Raw genomic sequence first — 18,461 nt, 5'->3', positions numbered from 1 at the left:
TGATTTATGTGACCTGATTTGGAACCTCCCCTGTTGATGCAGTGAACTATCACCGCGCAGTCTAGAATTAATCTGATATGTTGATTCTTTGACTGGGAGAGCCGTTTTAGAGTCAAGAATACCGCCATGGCCTCTAGAATATTGAAGTGCAACTGACGAAAAGTCACTGACCACAAACCTTGGACCTTTTCGAATGGGGAGTAATCCCCCCAACCGCTTAGGGAGGCGTCCGTATGGACTACTAATGCTGGCGGAGGGAAATGAAGAGGTACCGACTTTGCCAAGTTTCTGACTTTCGTCTATGGGTGAAGCCTTTTCCTTAGGATAGATGGAATCCGAGAAACCTTGTCTCGACTTCGGTTGCTCGCCCTGGACTGCCAAACTCGATTGATGTCCTTCAATTTGGCTTTCAGTAGAACGTCTGTTACAGAAGCAAACTGGTTTCTCTGAGATGTTAATTTGTCCTTAAGAAATCTTTTTGTGTTCTTTGCTATCTCTTTCCTCTTTTTTGGAGGAATCGACAGTTTATGGGTGATCAGGTTCCATTGTAGACCTAACCACTGGAAGCAGGATGCCGGAATCAGGCGGGACTTTTTGAAATTTACTCGGAACCCTAAGTGTTCCAAAAACTTTATTACTTTGTCCGTCGCCTCGCGACATTCCTTGTCGCTGTTGGCCCAAATAAGCCAATCGTCTAGATAGGCCACTAACGGTATTCCTTGAGTTCTCAGCTCCTGGACCACTGTCTCCACTAACTTTGTGAATATTCTGGGAGCGATATTGAGACCGAACGGCATCACCCTGAAGGTGTATGCCCGTTTGCCTAGCTTGAACCCTAGAAAAGGACGAAAATGTCGCACTATCAGAAAATGATAATAAGCGTCTGTGAGATCTATAGAGGTGGTGACGGCCCCACGGGGAAGTAAGGTCTGTTCCTGCGAGACGGTCAGCATATGGAGCTTGTCGCATTGAATGTATGTATTCAAACGAAACAGATCTAAGATGACTTCGTTTGTCGGAGTCTTTCTTTGGCACGCTGAATAAGCGACCTTGAAACTTTAAACGCTTCACCTCCTTTATTGCATTCTTGAGAAGGAGATCTTGTGCGAAAAGCGTGAGATCTGCCGTTGGAATCTGATAAAAACTGATCGGTGGAGGGGGCCCTTGAATCCAACTCCACCCTAGGCCCTTTGATACTATGCTGTGTGCCCATTTGTTGAACGTCCAACGGCTCCGGAAAAGGTATAGCCTCACCCCTACCTGAGGAGTCTCATTGGTTCGCAGAAGGTCTGCCACCACGGCTCCCTCGGAATCCTCTGCCCATCCCGGAAACCCGACCGCCTCCTCTGTGGCGAAAGGGTTCCCTAGACCTACTCCCTCTCACCTGCCTATTATACCTGTGAGCCAGGCCTTGAGATTCAAAGGCAGGGTTATAAGCAGGTGAAGTAGAGAACGAAGTCGATGGTTGGGGTGGCTGGCTTACCAACACAAATTGTTGTTGCGGCCGAGGTTTAGAGGTGGAAGGATGGTGCACCTGGGGTACAGGCAATGCCTGCACCACAGGTTAGGCTTGTGAACTCTGGAAGTCGAGAAACCTTCTCGGTCTTTTCCTTCCTCATAGCTGCGTCCCGGTGGGTTCGAATTTCCTCTTAGGGATGAGACCCCACCTAACTCTGCGAGTCTGATTGACCCTGGCTGCCTGACTGAGGATGCTGTTCACCACATCATCTGGGAAAAGATCTGCCCCCCCCCCCCGACCGAGGCTTTAATCAACCTGTTAGATACATGCCTAATGGAAGCCTCAGCTAAAACGTGCTTCCGGCACGAACGACGAGCTACTGCAAAGTCGTATGCATCACACTGAAGTGTGTGAAGCAAGGACTTCGTCAAGATCTTAAAGAAAGGCTCATCGGTGTATACCAACGAAGACATCTCCGCCATTGTAGCCGAGTTAATAGACCTACTCAGTCTGACTCGTGCCTCATACTCCGTCCTAATTAACGAATCCGGTAACCTGGGAAGACGTTCACTGAACTGTGCGGTTGTACAGTCTGGATTCAACTTTCCCGTCGTGAAGGTAGCCGGGGCATCAAGCCAGCAGTCTTGGTTCCCTGGGAACAGCAAAGAAGTCAGGTCTGTCTCCTTAAGTTGTGGCATAGGCTTGTCCTCCATAGCCGCTTGCAAAGTAAGGTCCACCACCTTGGTGGTGCATGGAGTAGGGGTCTGTTCCTCGACCACGAACATGGTATACGCCCCTTTATGAGGGGTTAACTTTGTATTAACATACTCCCACTCAGTCAGTGTCTGGACCCAGGCAGACTGAGCTTGCTCCTTCGGGAATATGACAGTTTCTTTTGGAACTTTATCTACCCTGACTAGCGGGAACTGCAAACCCGGCTGGTAGAACTCAAAGTCCTCAACCGGACGGGTACCACAACCCTCAATAGTCAACATGCCCTTGGAGAACGGGGCATGCAGAGCCAACCGCCACGGGTTGCTCTTAACAAACGCTGGAAGCTTTGACGCATCCGGGACCACAAACTGGTGTTGCTGCGGGAGCCCGGACCTCAAGAGATTCTCAAGCATGTTCTCTTGATTTTGCAGTCTTTGGGCGAGAGAGTCCATCGACTGTAGACGATCGGCAATAGGGCCATTTTGGGATTGAACGATACTCCCCATCTGCTCCATGCGCTGGCTCGAAAAGGTCACTGGATCAAAAGCCAGTTCCGGCGACTTCGCCTTGGAGCTTCTCACTCTCGAGCCCTGGGTTGGTGGATGAACCTCTGCTGAGGCCGTCCGACGCTTAGAAACCAAGGATGGTCTGGCGGGGAGAGATTTTTGTATTTTAGAAGGCTTGTGAGCCTTGGGTAAAGCCTTCTTGACATGCTTTATTTTAGGGACTACTGAACAGGACTTGTCCCCAGCCATGCCATTTCCAGTAAATCCCGGGAAAGAAGAGACAGAAGAAGAAATAGAAAGCGCCGGACTAAGAAAAGGAACTTTAGACCGGACGCTACCTGCCTAACTTACCACCCTACCTTGACCGGTCGAGTTGACGACCATAGGTTCCACATCTAAATTAATAGCAGCGACATCTCCTAAAACATCTTTGCCTAGGTCCACCAAATCTTCAGGGAAGGCTCGAGTTTCCTCACGAATCCTGGCGATGATAGGAGCCGCCACATCTGATGCTACCGCCGCCGACATCTTGGCGTTGGGATAAAATAGGGAGCATATCTCCTCCGCCAAAATATATGGCTGCTTGGCTTTTACGTTCCGGCCAAAGCCACCAACCCAGGTCTTGAGGGTCGCAAGAGAAGCGCTCTTGATGGCGGGAGAGATCTGAAAGAGACATTCCCATTTAGAACACAAACTATAAAAGGGATTTAGGTAAAGAAAATCATTAATTCTCCAATACCGGTATGTACAATAACTATTTTCTACAACAAAGGAGAAAATATTCCCAAATAGACAATAAGTAGCAATACATACATACATACATACATACATACATATACCAAGGCACTTCTCCCAATTTTGGGGGTTAGTCGACATCAACAAATGAAACAAAACAAAAAGGGGACCTCTACTCTCTACGTTCCTCCCAGCCTGACAAGGGACTCAACCGAGTTCAGCTGATACTGCTAGGGTGCCACTGCCCACCCTCCCCCGTTATCCACCACAGATGAAGCTTCATAATGCTGAATCCCCTACTGCTGCTACCTCCGCGGTCATCTAAGGCACCGGAGGAAGCAGCAGGGCCTACCTGTATCAGGACAACTGCCCCCCGGACAACTGCCCCCGTAGGACAACTGCCCCCGTAGGAAAACTGCCCCCGGGACAATTGCCCTTGTAAAACCACTGGACAATGGTGTAAAAAATAAAAATACATAACTATTAAAACTAATGTTTTATTATTGTTAATAAAAAATACATGATTTAAAAAATACATGTTTTAAAAAGATAACATTATATACTAAAATTTGTACATAGATGGGTTGCAGAAATATTGAAAAGGGATTTAAATACTAGAATTTTAAATTGTGGGCTATGTATCTCAAAAATTCCAATACATCGTGGTTCTCAAATTCTAGCACAATGTTTGCTATTTGTATGCTAGAATCCTGATAGCGTTTTTTTGTAAACATTTGTTTGACTATACAGAATTAGCCAATTGGCGATAGCTTTCGAAAATAAACTACAACTCGTACGACCGATTAGACACATAATCCTTCTTACTTTCTTTTTTTTTTGTAAACATTTGTTTGACTATACAGAATTAGCCAATTGGTGATAGCTTTCGAAAATAAACTATAAATCGTTCGACCGATTACCTAATTAGGAAATAACTACATAAATGGTAATAAATTTAGGAAATAGATACAATTATTTCTTCAATGACCGAATATGTAATTAGGAAGAATATCTTCATAAATTGTTACTAAAAAGTAATTACGTAAATGACAATATGGGGGGCAATTTTCCGGGGGGCAGTAGTCCTACGGGGGCAATTGTCCTGGGGGCAGTTGTCGGGGGGCAACTTTCCTGGGGGCAGTTGTCTCGGGGGCAGTTGTCCTAGATCCAGGCCTACCGGAACTGCGTCACAATCGCTCGCCATTCATTCCTATTTCTAGCACGCTCTCTTGCCTCTCTCACATCTATCCTCCTATCACCCAGAACTTTCTTCACTCCATCCATCCACCCAAACCTTGGCCTTCCTCTTGCACTTCTCCCATCAACTCTTGCATTCATCACCTTCTTTAGCAGACAGCCATTTTCCATTCTCTCAATATGGCCAAACCACCTCAACACATTCATATCCACTCTAGCTGCTAACTCATTTCTTACACCCGTTCTCACTCTCACCACTTCGTTCCTAACCCTATCTACTCGAGATACACCAGCCATACTCCTCAGATACTTCATCTCAAACACATTCAATTTCTGTCTCTCCATCACTTTCATTCCCTACAACTCTGATCCATACATCACAGTTGGTACAATCACTTTCTCATACAGAACTCTCTTTACATTCATGCCCAACCCTCTATTTTTTACTACTCCCTTAACTGCCCCCCAACACTTTGCAACCTTCATTCACTCTCTGATGTACATCTGCTTCCACTCCACCATTTGCTGCAACAACAGACCCCAAGTACTTAAACTGATCCACCTCCTCAAGTAATTCTCCATTCAACATGACATTCAACCTTGTAGCACCTTCCCTTCTCGTACATCTCATAACCTTACTCTTACCCACATTAACTCTCAACTTCCTTCTCTCACACACCCTTCCAAATTCTGTCACTAGTCGGTCAAGCTTCTCTTCTGTGTCTGCAACCAGTACAGTATCATTCGCAAACAACAACTGATTTACCTCCCATTCATGGTCATTCTCGTCTACCAGTTTTAATCCTCGTCCAAGCACTCGAGCATTCACCTCCCTCACCACTCCATCAACATACAAGTTAAACAACCACGGCAACATCACACATCCCTGTCTCAGCCCCACTCTCACCGGAAACCAATCACTCACTTCATTTCCTATTCTAACACATCCTTTACTACCTTTGTAGAAACTTTTCACTGCTTGCAACAACCTTCCACCAACTCCATATAACCTCATCACATTCCACATTGCTTCCCTATCAACTCTATCATACGCTTTCTCCAGATCCATAAACGCAACATACACCTCCTTACCTTTAGCTAAATATTTCTCGCATATCTGCCTAACTGTAAAAATCTGATTCATACAACCCCTACCTCTTCTAAAACCACTCTGTACTTCTAAGATTGCATTCTCTGTTTTATCCTTAATCCTATTAATCATTACTCTACCATACACTTTTCCAACTACACTCAACAAACTAATACCTCTTGAATTACAACACTCATGCACATCTCTCTTACCCTTATATAGTGGTACAATACATGCACAAACCCAATCTACTGGTACCATTGACAATACAAAACACATATTAAACAATCTCACCAACCATTCAAGTACAGTCACACCCCCTTCCTTCAACATCTCAGCTCTCACACCATCCATACCAGAAGCTTTTCCTACTCTCGTTTCATCTAGTGCTCTCCTCACTTCCTCTATTGTAAATCTCTCTCTCATTCTCATCTCCCATCACTGGCACCTCAACACCTGCAACAGCAATTATATATGCCTCCCTATTATCCGGATGCCAGACCAAAAGATCGGCCACCTGGACTGCACACCCGGCATGGGAACGGCAAACCTCATGCCCGCAAGGTTGCTGCAACACAGCAGTACATGCTGTCTCCTGACAGTGTACCATCTGCAAGATAATTTGGTATATGAGTATTAAATTCACTTGCGCCGGGAGACCCGGCAAAATACTTATAGAAATTAAAATCTGCCGCGTAAGCTCGGCAGAAAAGCATGCGTGCTTAAGAACTAAATAAAAATATGTAATAGTACTCTATATATATCCCATCCTTCCGTCATGTAATGTTAGTCGATAAAATGTAATCATAAATATTCGGAGCGCTCGGGAACGATGGTTGGATTAACCATGAACCAGTCCGCCAGACCTGGAGAAAGAAATTTATCATGAACTTTCTCTGCATTCGGAACACCTACCGGAGTGGGAAGTGTAAGCCAGGTAAGGGACGAACGGACCAGGAACAACCATCGAGAATCCGTAGGCCCCATGATGCATGATTCATTACATTAGAAATATAAACATACCAAAATGAACTAAAACTTTAATGACAAGACAGAAAAAATGTATAGAGATACCAATATAGCGCCGGAATACATGCGTAAATCCAGCGCGAAAAATCAAATGTTATTGTAAATATATTTACCAGTAAACAATAAGCTCCGTCTAAGCCCCTCTCTCCCAGACCAACCATCCATAAAATTTTGTAAACAAATATTGGATAAATTAATGGATCAGAACAGAGTAGAATATCTGAATCCGATCAAAGAATCATAGTTACTATTTCATAGATACGACTCTCAAATTATCCCGGCTCTCCCGGAACGGAAGGATAACAAGGATGAAGTACCAGGGAAAAGGGGGGGGGTGGCGAGGTACGAGGCGAGAAGCATACTCAGTCTTGCGCGCCTGGTGGCCAACCATGATGAGACGAGAAGACAGCGCTACCCGCGCCGACGCACGGAGCGTATGAGCCAGCCTCCACCTTGGGTGACTTCCCGTTTTCTATAAAAGCATGTGACTCAAGCCTACCACCCGATGTAGGGAGTGGCGAAAGGCCAATAGGGGGAGAGGGCACCCAAGGGGAGTGACTGGCTTGAAATCAGGTGACCACTGTGGTCGGGGGGATGGGACTACCCTCCGAAACACAAAGGAAAGACCCGATGAGGCGGTAGGCATATGGTTTCCTGCGAAAGCACGCAGATAACAATAACAACAAAAATAATAATGTGACAGACGTGATATACAATTAAATAGGCTATAACGACATAACAGTAAAAAAGGGGAAAGGAACACGGCGTAAAAGGAAAGTAAAGCCTAACCCTCCAAAATCGGGTAGTTGCCGACCTGGACAGGAAACTATACTACTCTAAACAATAACTAGCCCTCCAAAATCGGGTAAAATACCGACCTGGTCAGTTAGTCCCTAAATAAAGTAAAAACGTGTTCTGATCCCCCGTAAAATACTCAAAATGAACAAGTTAACTAAGATATAAAATAGATATATCGAAGGGGAAGCTCACGGGGTAGGGTACCGTCCGAAGCTGCGTACTGCTCGGTCGCGCAGGCTAACTAACTGAATGTCCAAATATGTAGCCTAAATAAATGTCCGTAACTATACCAAAATACTGTATAAGATGTCTAGAAACAACTAAATGAGACCACAATTAGTGTGAGGAACTAATTGAAAGTCGTACATAAAGAGATCAGGAGGTAGCGACACCAAAATGGCCGCCAATATACCCGTAAGGGAAGGCATCATACAAAGCGGCTGAGAATAAAATCAACAAGATTTTTAATTTAACGTGTGTCGCTACCTAGAATTATCAAAACAGACAATTATAATACTCAACTTGGGAGCAGGGATCTCCAAAATGTCTGACATCTTCAAAAACTCTGAAACACAAAGCTATGAAAAACAACACTTCTGAATCTCACTGGTACTAGAAAGGAATGAGGGAAGAAGCGTGGGAAGTGGTAGGGGTGGGGGGAGGGTAGTCGTAGTAGAGGGCAGTAGTCGGATGTAGAACGGCACCTCGTACTATCGGGGGATATTGAGGAAGGAGAGGACTAACTGGTGAGGGACCTCTGGTCGTGGTTCTAACACGCCCCAGTTACTGTACCGACACTCAATTAGAGTGAGCGAGCTGGGTTTATTCCTTGCATTCCTTGCAACTTTTTTCTCTGGTATATTTAGCAGTATTTATACCTTAGAAATGGTGTTATAAGGAGCATTTCACCGAGCGACACAGGTCGAGCCCAGAAATAGTGTTTTTACAATTAGGTCTGATTTTAAAAACAAGTATGCTTAGGTATTCTCTTATTTGGATATTGTTTAAAAAAAAAAATTTTCACTTGGGCTTCTCATCAACAGAGCTTAATGATTATATAATCATTCAATCAGCTCTCGATAGAGTACAATATCAGGAACCAATGTGATAAGAAATAAATGGGTAACATGCATTTTCCTTGAAACAACTAAGAATGTATAGCAACACAGTTTTTTTAGGTGAACATTGATCATATAATATTTTGTGGCTTCTAAATTACATACCCTTTTTTCTAATTTGTACCATTGTTTTAAGTTGAATTAAGATCTAATTTTCTTATTTCTTATAGCGTTGGCAGTGGTGATTCTGTTCTTGTAGGAGTAGAAGATAATCCTGAATTCCGAGAGTACTCAGCTGACACTAAGAGAGCCCCCAAAGGTCAGAGCAACCCGGCTTTTAGCCGTTCAATTGATGACGTAGCTGCACCATCACCATTTAGTGGGGGAACTCGAACCAATCCTTTGATGGATATGGATATAAATGGTGAAGGTAAGTGTTGAAATTACAGTACATGAACTGACTTTTATCTAGTGCCATTTTCATTATATATTTATTTTATTGGATAAAATAATTGTATAAATATAATCCTAACCCATGCAGTAAAAATACTTGCAACTTTTGTTCTGAATATTAAAAACACATTTACACAAAAATTCCCGATTTTAGTTTATATTACTGTGAATTTTTCTGTCGATGATTTGTAATAGATCAGGATTGCCAAGGTAAAAATGAGGCCGAGATGCAGTGAAGTAAAATATCTTAATGTGGATATTAAAAACCAGCACCAAAATATATTTACATGTCTTCATGGAGATACAGAATAAATTACAAATTATACTGCATACATTTCTTATAGTGCTTTCTTATTCTGACACAACCAATTACCTCTATATTTTTCTTTCTAATGCTGTGTTGGACTTATCTTAACCTTGGGATTAATGTAGGATGAATATTAGATTAGTCCAGACACCATTGATGCGCTATGGGTCTGCAATATTCATTATGATAAAAATAATATCCTTGAAAATCAAAGTGAAATGGTAATTACACAACAGGAAATTGGATGTCAAGGTACTATAACGTAGACTGCACTTTTGTCATCTGTTTTCAATTGTTCTCTTTATTATTCTACAATTTATTCTACTTGTTCTTTATTACCAGCTTATAGTGCCTTACATTGTGTCACGGCCTGAAAGTTTACAATAATGTCCACGACATTCATGTCGAGTGAGTTTGGGATGGCATGTTTTGGAGAGAACATAATATGTCCTCCCTGATCCTAGCCAGGTTGAAAAGAAGGCTCTGGTGCTGGTTAGATGTATTCATATATGGTTGATTTCTTGGAAAATATGCAGCAAAAGCAATGACTTTTTCCTTGCCTTTACTGCTCATGAGAGATTTTTTAACCTACAAACATACTGGAAGTCCGAAAAAATCCTATTTTGTCCCAATATTATTATTATTATTACTTGCTAAGCTACAGCCCTAGTTGGAAATGCAGGATGCTATAAGCCCAGGGGCTCCAACAGGGAAAATAGCCCAGTGAGGGAAGGACACAAGGAAAAATAAGATAGTAACGTTAAAATAAATATTTCCTACATAAACTATAAAAACTTTAGCAAAACAAGAGGAAGAGAAATTAAATAAAATAGTGCACCCGAGTGTACCCTCAAGCAAGAGAACTCTAACCCAAGACAGTGGAAGACCATGGTACAGAGGCTATGGCACTACCCAAGGCCAGAGAACTATGGTTTGATTTTGGAGTGTCCTTCTCCTAGAAGAGCTGCTTACCACAGCTAAAAAGTCTCTTCTACCCTTACCAAGAGAGAAGTAAACATGAACAGTTACAATACAGTAGTTAACCCTTATTATTATTATTATTATTATTATTATTATTATTATTATTATTATTATTATTATTACTTGCTAAGCAACAGTCCTAGTTGGAAATGTATGATTCTATAAGCCCAGGGGCTCCAACAGGGAAAATAGCCCAATAAGGAAAGGAAACGTGGAAATAAGAGAAGTAATTAACTATTAAACAAATTTTAACAGTAACAACACTAAAATAAATATTTCATAGTTATTATAGTTTATATAGGAGATATTTATTTTAATGTTACTCCTTAAAAGTCCTATTTTTCCTTGTTTCCTTTCCTTACTGGGCTATTTTCCCTGTTGGAGCCCCTGGGCTTATAGTATCCTGCTTTTCCAACTAGGGTTGATGCTTAGCAAGTAATAATAATGATAATAACAATAACAATAACAATGATAATAATTTTTTAACAAATCCTGGTTTCACCTTTGCATGTTCCCTATTTTTTAATCCTGCATTTTGAATAGACAATGGGATGCCTATTATCTTTAGTATTAATGTATAGTGTCTAGCTTTTTGCACTCTGAAGTAATTAATACCTGGTAAAAGTATTTAATTAGAGAATTTATATCCTGTAGGATGCATATGTTAACACCCATATTAATATAGTTTCGTTATCATTATTACTAGTAAAGCTACAACTCCAGGTGGAAAAACAGGATGATATAAGCCCAGGGGCTTCAACAAGTAAAGCAGCACAGTGAGGAAAGGAAATATGGAATCAAATGAATAAGATAATTTAGAAATACTTGCTGCTAACAATGCTAAAGCACTTAGTGCAACATGTACCACTTAGCAGCAAGGACATGATGTTAAACTGGGTGATTAATTAGATGCTGAATGTCTGCCAAAATACTCGCCCATACAGATACCACTTGTAACACATGTATCACTTACCAAAACAAGGGAGCAAGGAGATAATATTAAAATGTAAGTGAAGCTAGGCATGGAAGAGCAAAGACCAGTTAAACTAAGGGAGTACTTAGAGGAGTAAAGTCTGCAAAAATTTGTGTAGGCCTACTCACCCACATCACAAACAAACGTAGTGCCCCATGTACCTCTTGCAGAACCAAAGTGTGAAGAGATAATATTAAATTGTGAGCAAAGTGAGCTATGTAGAATTAAAGTCCAATTGAACTCGGTGATTAATTAGGTAATTAAAGTCCAGAAGAATACTCATTCACACAGTAAACTTGCATAATGAAATACAGTATGTACAGTAGGCCCACCACTGACCAGGAAAGAGGAACAAGGAGATAACATTAATTTGTGAGTAAAGTAAACCTCGATGGAGCAAAGATCAATAAGTAATTAAATAGTGCTAATTCAGCAGGCCAACATACCCATAAATACGCTTGATTAAGTAACAGGGTTTTTTGTTGTACAAAAGACATGGCTATGAAGGACAACTTAGAAAATTAAAATGGGTAGAAAAATCCCATTTATCATTCTGGAAATCCTCCAAATGCTTTATTACCTTCGCCAACGAAGTTGGGAGGAGGTTATGTTTTCACCCCTGTTTGTCCTTTTGTTTGTTTGTAAACAATTTCCTGGCCACAACTTTACTTGTAGAGAGTCGTGAAACTTTCAGGAATTAATTGTTATGTTGAGACGTGGAAGTGATTCAGTTCTGAAAGTCCTAGGTCAAAGGTCAAGGTTGAGCAAAAGGTCAACTGAATTAACCCAAACCTTAAGCCCACTTTTGCACATGGTTGTCCCACAGATTTCAGATATGCCTACAGTCTTAATTGATTCTGGGAAAGGCAAGCGTGTTTTTCTAGTACTAATCTTGTACCAAGTATCTACTATTTGATAAGGAACCTTCTAAACAGTATCACAGTTAGATCTATCACCATCTTTGAAAACGAAAATTATTAGGAAAAATGCAAATGCTGCTTTCAGCAATACTACAGAAAGCGAGTGTGTTTTTGCTACAGTGCTGTGTGTTAAATAGTTCATTATCTAAAAACCAGAGACTAGATATTTTAGGGATAGGGAACAGTGGTAAATGTAATAGATTTGGTGAAATCTAGTGTGTAGCATTTATCTTCTATTTCTATATTTTTTTTTAGTTACCACTGAATCATATTCAGGAAATCCTTTTGATGTGTGCAACATAAAATAAAAGTAAATTGTGCCATAACCTCTGGTTATTAATTTTTCTTTTATAAAATGTAACAAATTTATTAAAAAATATATATACACAGTAGATCATACTTTTTGTATTAATAGATAAAGACGATTTACCAGAGTACATTATTGGTTCTCTGTATATATAGTGATTCATAATAAAGGCTATTCATTTTTATTCTTCAAGCTATACAAATATTTCTGTAAAGTACCAGTGAACAGTGGAATACTCCAAGGGAATGTGTTGTCACCTGTATTGTTTATCCTCCTCGTGGATTTTGTAATGTATAGAACAGTCGGGGATGATGGAGAAGGATTGGACTGGATTGATAACAGGAAATTAGCTGTCCTTATTACCAGAACACTACAGGACTTGCAAAGCTTGCTTACCAGAATGCATGGAATATCACATGAGGTTGGACTCGCTGAATAAAAGAAAGAAGAGATTATGAGAACGGAATATGCAATTAAAGATGAAATATTGTAAGGAGAAAGGATTAATGACGTGGAATCATTTGAATATTTAGGAATTATGATCTCTAACACAGGATCTTTAGAATTGGAGTTTAATGAAAGATTGAAAAAGCAAATCAGACAATGGCTAGGTTAAGTAAAATTTGGAAATCAAATCGCCTGAAATTATATATAAAAATCAGTCTATATATCATTTTAGTGAGATCGGTGTTACTGTATGGACACAAGTCGTGGTATGACGATGAAAAAATATGCAACAGATTTTTTAGATTTGATAACAAAGCCCTCAGAAGAATATTGGGAGTTAAATGGCTGGACAGGATTAGAAATGAAACTATGAGAGAGATTACCCAAGAGCCTTATGGGGATGAGATCATGGTGAGGGGTAGATGGTGATGGTTTGGGCATTCTCTTTGCACTCCCCAAGAGAGATTAGTTCACCAAACTTTCAACTGGGATCCACAAGGCACTAGAAGAGTTGGAAGGGCCAGGCCTACATGGCGGAGGACTATGAAGTGTGAAGTAGCTGATGAATTGAGAAGTATTGATTCAAGAACTCAAGATAGAGACGACTGTCGTAATCTAACTGAGGCCCTTTGTGTCAATAGGCATAAGAGAAGATGATGATGATGATGATGATGTAGATGTAATATCTACTTTATGAATAAAAGATAAAAAGCCTTTTTGCTGGTTAGCCAAGTCATTTGCACTAACAGCATAATGGCTTTCCTATTATTTAAGATATTTATTGCCTGCATAACATATTCATTATCATTAACCAGTATAGCAGATGCAATAAACATGTAGTTGATATTGGTAAATAAATAACATAACATTTTGCATTAACTATGCCCTTTGTAGCTTACACCTTTTGTTTACATGATTTAGAATAATCATGGTTCAAGTGAGTTGTAACCTCGTAACAAACTCAGCTCCCCAATGAACATAGATTGGTCGTAGCACATTTAACTGTTTTGACACCTCAAGGCAAAAATAAACATGTTTATATATTTTATTGATGTAAGTATGAGACACGTGGTTCTCATAATCATATTAGCCTACCATATATTTTTCTTCAAGATGGTGTTAGGTTTTTGAATTAACTGATTTTAAACATTTGTTACAATAAGCATCTTTCCTTATAATTTCCAAGGGATTTTTTTTTCAGATGGTGACCTTTCAGATGCTCTACATAATTACGAACTAAGTCTTAGACGTCAATCCATCGGCAGTGAATTAGTTTCTGGCAACTCAGATGGAGCTTTTGAAAATACAAATTTTTCATTTGGAAACAAAATGTAGTAGATCTTGGCCAAGGCATGGGACCAACTTTGCCTTGATTGAAAAGTTATAGACACCAATAAATTTTCTAATTCCTGTAGCGTAGGACTTTGGTAAACTTGTTATACCCCTGTGGTGACATGCTTACAACAATCTATTATTTTGTCTTTTTATGAAATACTCTTTTAGGGACAGATAACTGGTAAAATTAACTTTTGAAAGAAAGGGATTATCTTTCAATGATTTTCAATATATTACTCTTATTATTTTAATTACACTTACTTATCAAATTTGAAATGTTATGTGTAGGCTTCTTCGGTATGATTAGTGAAATATTTTGGAAACCCAATTACTGTACAACGTTATCAACAAACAAATTAAACTGAGTCTTTGGCCCTTGACTGCACACTTTCTGTAATCTTCTACGATACCTCCATTTGTATTTCTTCTATCTTGATTTCCAGACTCTTTGAACTTTGACTTCATAGTGCAGCTGGTGAGTTTTTCCACAGTTGCACTTGAGCACTGAATGTCCTTTCTGACTGCAGTGCCGGGGTATATGTGCCAAATAAAAAAAAAATTATCAAATCCAATTAAAAAATTGCTAAACTTAATGATAAAGAGAATTTTCATCGTCATTATTATTTAAGCCTTTTATAGACTTTATTCTTCAAACTGCTAGTACAGTTGACCAAATTAGCTACTTTTGTCACCGCAATAATTTTCTTACTAGCAATACAGTAGTAGTTATTCCTCAAATATTCTGTATTCATTAGGTTAAGGTAATCGCAATATAATATGAACAGAATTGGTTGTTTGCTTAATTTGTGCTTAGATTATAAGAAACCTAAGATATATTTATCGAACAGATTATTTTGAAACATCTGTTTTTAAGACAATAATGATTACTAGGTTGGCTTCTTGAGAAGCCTACCCTGTATAACTTAGGAAAATAAATCTAAGTGATGGGTGCATTGTAACAGATAAAATCAGTGGGATGGGAAAACCTTTTGAGTTTTATTTAAATGTATACTGTATAACATTTACTTGCAATTTTCACTGTACTATTAACAAAATTTAAATAAAATCTATTTTACAGGAATTTATAGACATCCAGTTTAAATTCTCTTGAGTGCTGATGAATATATGATTATCAGCTCAAGAATTCTTCTTATTAAATTCTTTATTTAATTTTAGAATCAGTTCAATTTAAAAATGAGTCAGTGCATTGCAAATAACGCATAAAAAATTATATCTTCTTTGCATTGCAAACAACACATAAAAAAATTATATCTTCTTTGCATTGCAAACAAAATCTTAATTGCAATGATAGTTAAGAAAACTGTCTTATGTAGACTGTTGACAGGAAGTTGAAACAATTAACAAAAGCTGATAACGATTTATTTTATTTAGAATTGCATTCAGGAGGTCTTTTATTTTCTCTTTGCTTGATTGTTCTCTTTTCTGTTTTCCCTGCTTTTCCCAGTTTATTATATAGTCAGTGATATTAATTCCTTATATATTTAATCATTTGTTATAGTGGTAATTGGGCATAGTGTCAGCAGACAAGACCCCGGCCCAGTTTCTTTAGTTTAAGAAAATGACAGTAAAGTTAATGATGTAGTGATTGTGATCCTTAATGTGTGTGATCTTTAAAATACGAGGGTAAGTAAAAAGAAAATATCGGGAAAAAAAACATTTAAATTCCTAATTTCAGGAAAAACCAGCATTATCTTCCTACATATCTACCATCTAACTCTATACATTTTTTGGGGCTTTGTTTCCACTTCTGCAACCCTTCTTTGTAGAATTTTGGGCCTTTCCTTTAAATGCATGGTTAGCACCATCCAAAGATTCAAATCGGACTCCTCTTAAGTATTCTTTGAGTTTTAGGAACAGGAAGAAATCTGAAGGAGCAAGATCATTAAGATCAGGACTGTAGGGAATATGTGGAAGAATTTCCCATGTAGATTTCCGTAGGACTCCTCTTGCAACCTCTTAAGAATGTGCTGAAAAGTTATCGTGGTAGAACAAAATTCTGTGGTGCAACTTCCCTGCTCCCCCCCCCCCCAGGCAGTCCTTCATTTTTGACAAAATCCCTTTGTAATAGTTCCCAGTGATTGTTTTTCTACCTTAAGCTAATCAATGAAAATCCCCACCTGTGTGTCCCAAAACACTGCTGTCATAACCTTCTGAGCAGTTCTTTCCACTTTGAACTTCACTGGCACAGCCAATCCTCTTGGTAACCATTGCTTTGATTGAATCTTACTTTCTGGGTCATATTGATAGATACAGGTTTCATCTCGGGTGACAATCCGTTCAAATAAACTACTTCATTTAATTCAATCCTTCTTAAAACTTCCAGTGAAAGTTCAGCTCTTTGATTCAGCTGGTCTTCGTGCAACATTTTTGGGACCCACTGTACTGGAAGCTTACTCAAACTATGGTCTTCATTCTAAATTAAAAATGCTGAGCCATAAGCAATACCAACTTCATTAGTAATTGCATCAATAGTAATCCGACAACCTTCTTGCCCCAGATTCTGCACCAAAGTCACGATATTTTCATTTTTTACAATGTATGGTCTCCCCTCTCTTGGGTTGTCATTAATGTCCTCCAGATAAATTTAAAACGGTTTATCCAATCATAAACAACTGATTCAGATTGAGAAGAATCTCCATAAACTTGTTACTGGGATTCAATGACTTTTCTTTGTTTCCATTCAAGCTTGGTCAGAAACTTGATGTTAGCTATAATCTTAGAATTTTTATTTTCAATGGGCTCAAAAAGTTATTTCACCAGCCGTCACCACCGTAATGGAAAGAGGAGGAATGAAGTAGCAAATGTACTGTATATGGATCAGTACATACAAGAAATATGTTTACATAGCATTTGCGTTGTTTATTCCCCTTATGAATGTACATATCAACACTTTTCCTGGAACGTTCTGACTTACCCTCGTTGAGATGTGGTCTCACTTATATAAATATACTTATTGAAATTAAAAATGAGTATTGCTTAACCTTTGAAATACCCATAGTGTTCTAACTATCAGAAAGATATGTCTCATTTCATAGAAACATGTGAGAACTCATTTTGAAATTTGATATTAACTTTTTCTTATTTGATAATTCACATTCTAATCATTTTCGCTTATTCAAATGCAAAGTACCTGCCTTTCACTGAAACTCGAGCCAAAATTACCTGATACTTCGCAAATCAATTTTATGTAAATAGAACGGGTTTACTAAACATGGGAGGACTGTTGGTGGGTTCACTCACTTCTAGAGACTAAACAGATTTTGAGCGAAGCGAAAAATCTATTTTTGTGTGAGGTAGCCATGTCGTCCTGATGGAAGTTCCTTCATGATGACATGGCCTGAGCCCAAAAAAGACATCAATTTAACAGGAAGAGAACCAAATCTGGTTCAGGGTCAAGTTATAGCCTTTGCAATGGCGCCTCTAATAATCTAACGATTTAAGTTTATCTTTATATTATTTTATCTATTTCTTCACAGGTATAAAATTTCCTTCTTTTGTATATGTTTTCACCGGATAAAATTATTATATTTTCTTTGTCTCAATTGATTAATTTCTTTCTTTTCTATATTCCTGACAAAATAAAGAAAAAATTTAAAATGTTCTTACTTATTTTCACAAGAATTACAGTTTACATTTCTTTCTTTGTGTCTACTCATAATTTTTAGTTTTTAACATATATGTTCTTGCTCTGAAGTATATTACTGATGCAAAACTGCCATATAATTGCCTTTCTTTAATTTCTTTCTTCCCTTTTCTATATTCCAACCTCCCTTTACCTTCTTATGCTTCTTTGTATTTTTCAGTATCCACTTTCTAGTTTCTGATTTTATTTGTCTTGGTCAGTCTTCTTATTTGCCTTAAGACCAAATTTAATTCTGGAAAGTTCTGTGCTGGTTGTTTCCACTATCTTCCTCCTTTTTCTTGATATACAGGGTTATTGTTACCAGAATTTCCTTTTTTTTCCAATTTACGGTACTTTTTATATACTGCAGTTTTCCATTCGCCACCCTTGTTTTCATAAAAGATGTCTCTATCTCTCCTTTTACATTTTCTGTACTTTTAGAGACACCTAATATTTTCCCATTGGCTATATTCTCTATCATTTATAGTTTCTCTATTTCAGTTTTTTCA

At 38.9% G+C, this 18,461-nt stretch overlaps 2 protein-coding genes across 3 annotated transcripts in view; one reads left to right on the top strand and one right to left on the bottom strand.

Moving 5' to 3' along the window:
• Positions 1 to 17,274, top strand: part of LOC137617197 (cadherin EGF LAG seven-pass G-type receptor 2-like) — a 581,094-nt gene extending 563,820 nt beyond the window's left edge. For both annotated transcript variants that reach the window (XM_068347094.1, XM_068347095.1), the window contains exons 25-26: positions 8,817 to 9,016; positions 14,176 to 17,274. In XM_068347094.1, the coding sequence (XP_068203195.1) occupies positions 8,817 to 9,016; positions 14,176 to 14,309 (334 nt within the window). In that variant the 3' untranslated portion in view covers positions 14,310 to 17,274. The remainder of the gene's footprint in view (positions 1 to 8,816; positions 9,017 to 14,175) is intronic.
• LOC137617075 (uncharacterized) lies at positions 3,022 to 6,311 on the bottom strand. Its single transcript, XM_068346914.1, has 2 exons — positions 6,144 to 6,311; positions 3,022 to 3,342 (listed from the first exon to the last, which is right to left on the bottom strand). Exons 1-2 carry the CDS (start codon positions 6,309 to 6,311, stop codon positions 3,022 to 3,024), a joined length of 489 nt encoding a protein of 162 aa, XP_068203015.1.
• Positions 17,275 to 18,461: the final 1,187 nt, after the last annotated feature.

This window comes from Palaemon carinicauda, chromosome 23 (assembly GCF_036898095.1).
Source record: "Palaemon carinicauda isolate YSFRI2023 chromosome 23, ASM3689809v2, whole genome shotgun sequence".
NCBI classification, from domain to species: Eukaryota; Metazoa; Arthropoda; class Malacostraca; order Decapoda; family Palaemonidae; genus Palaemon; species Palaemon carinicauda.
The sequence above is the reverse complement of the archived record's forward strand: the minus strand, read 5'-3'. Positions and strand labels throughout refer to the sequence as shown.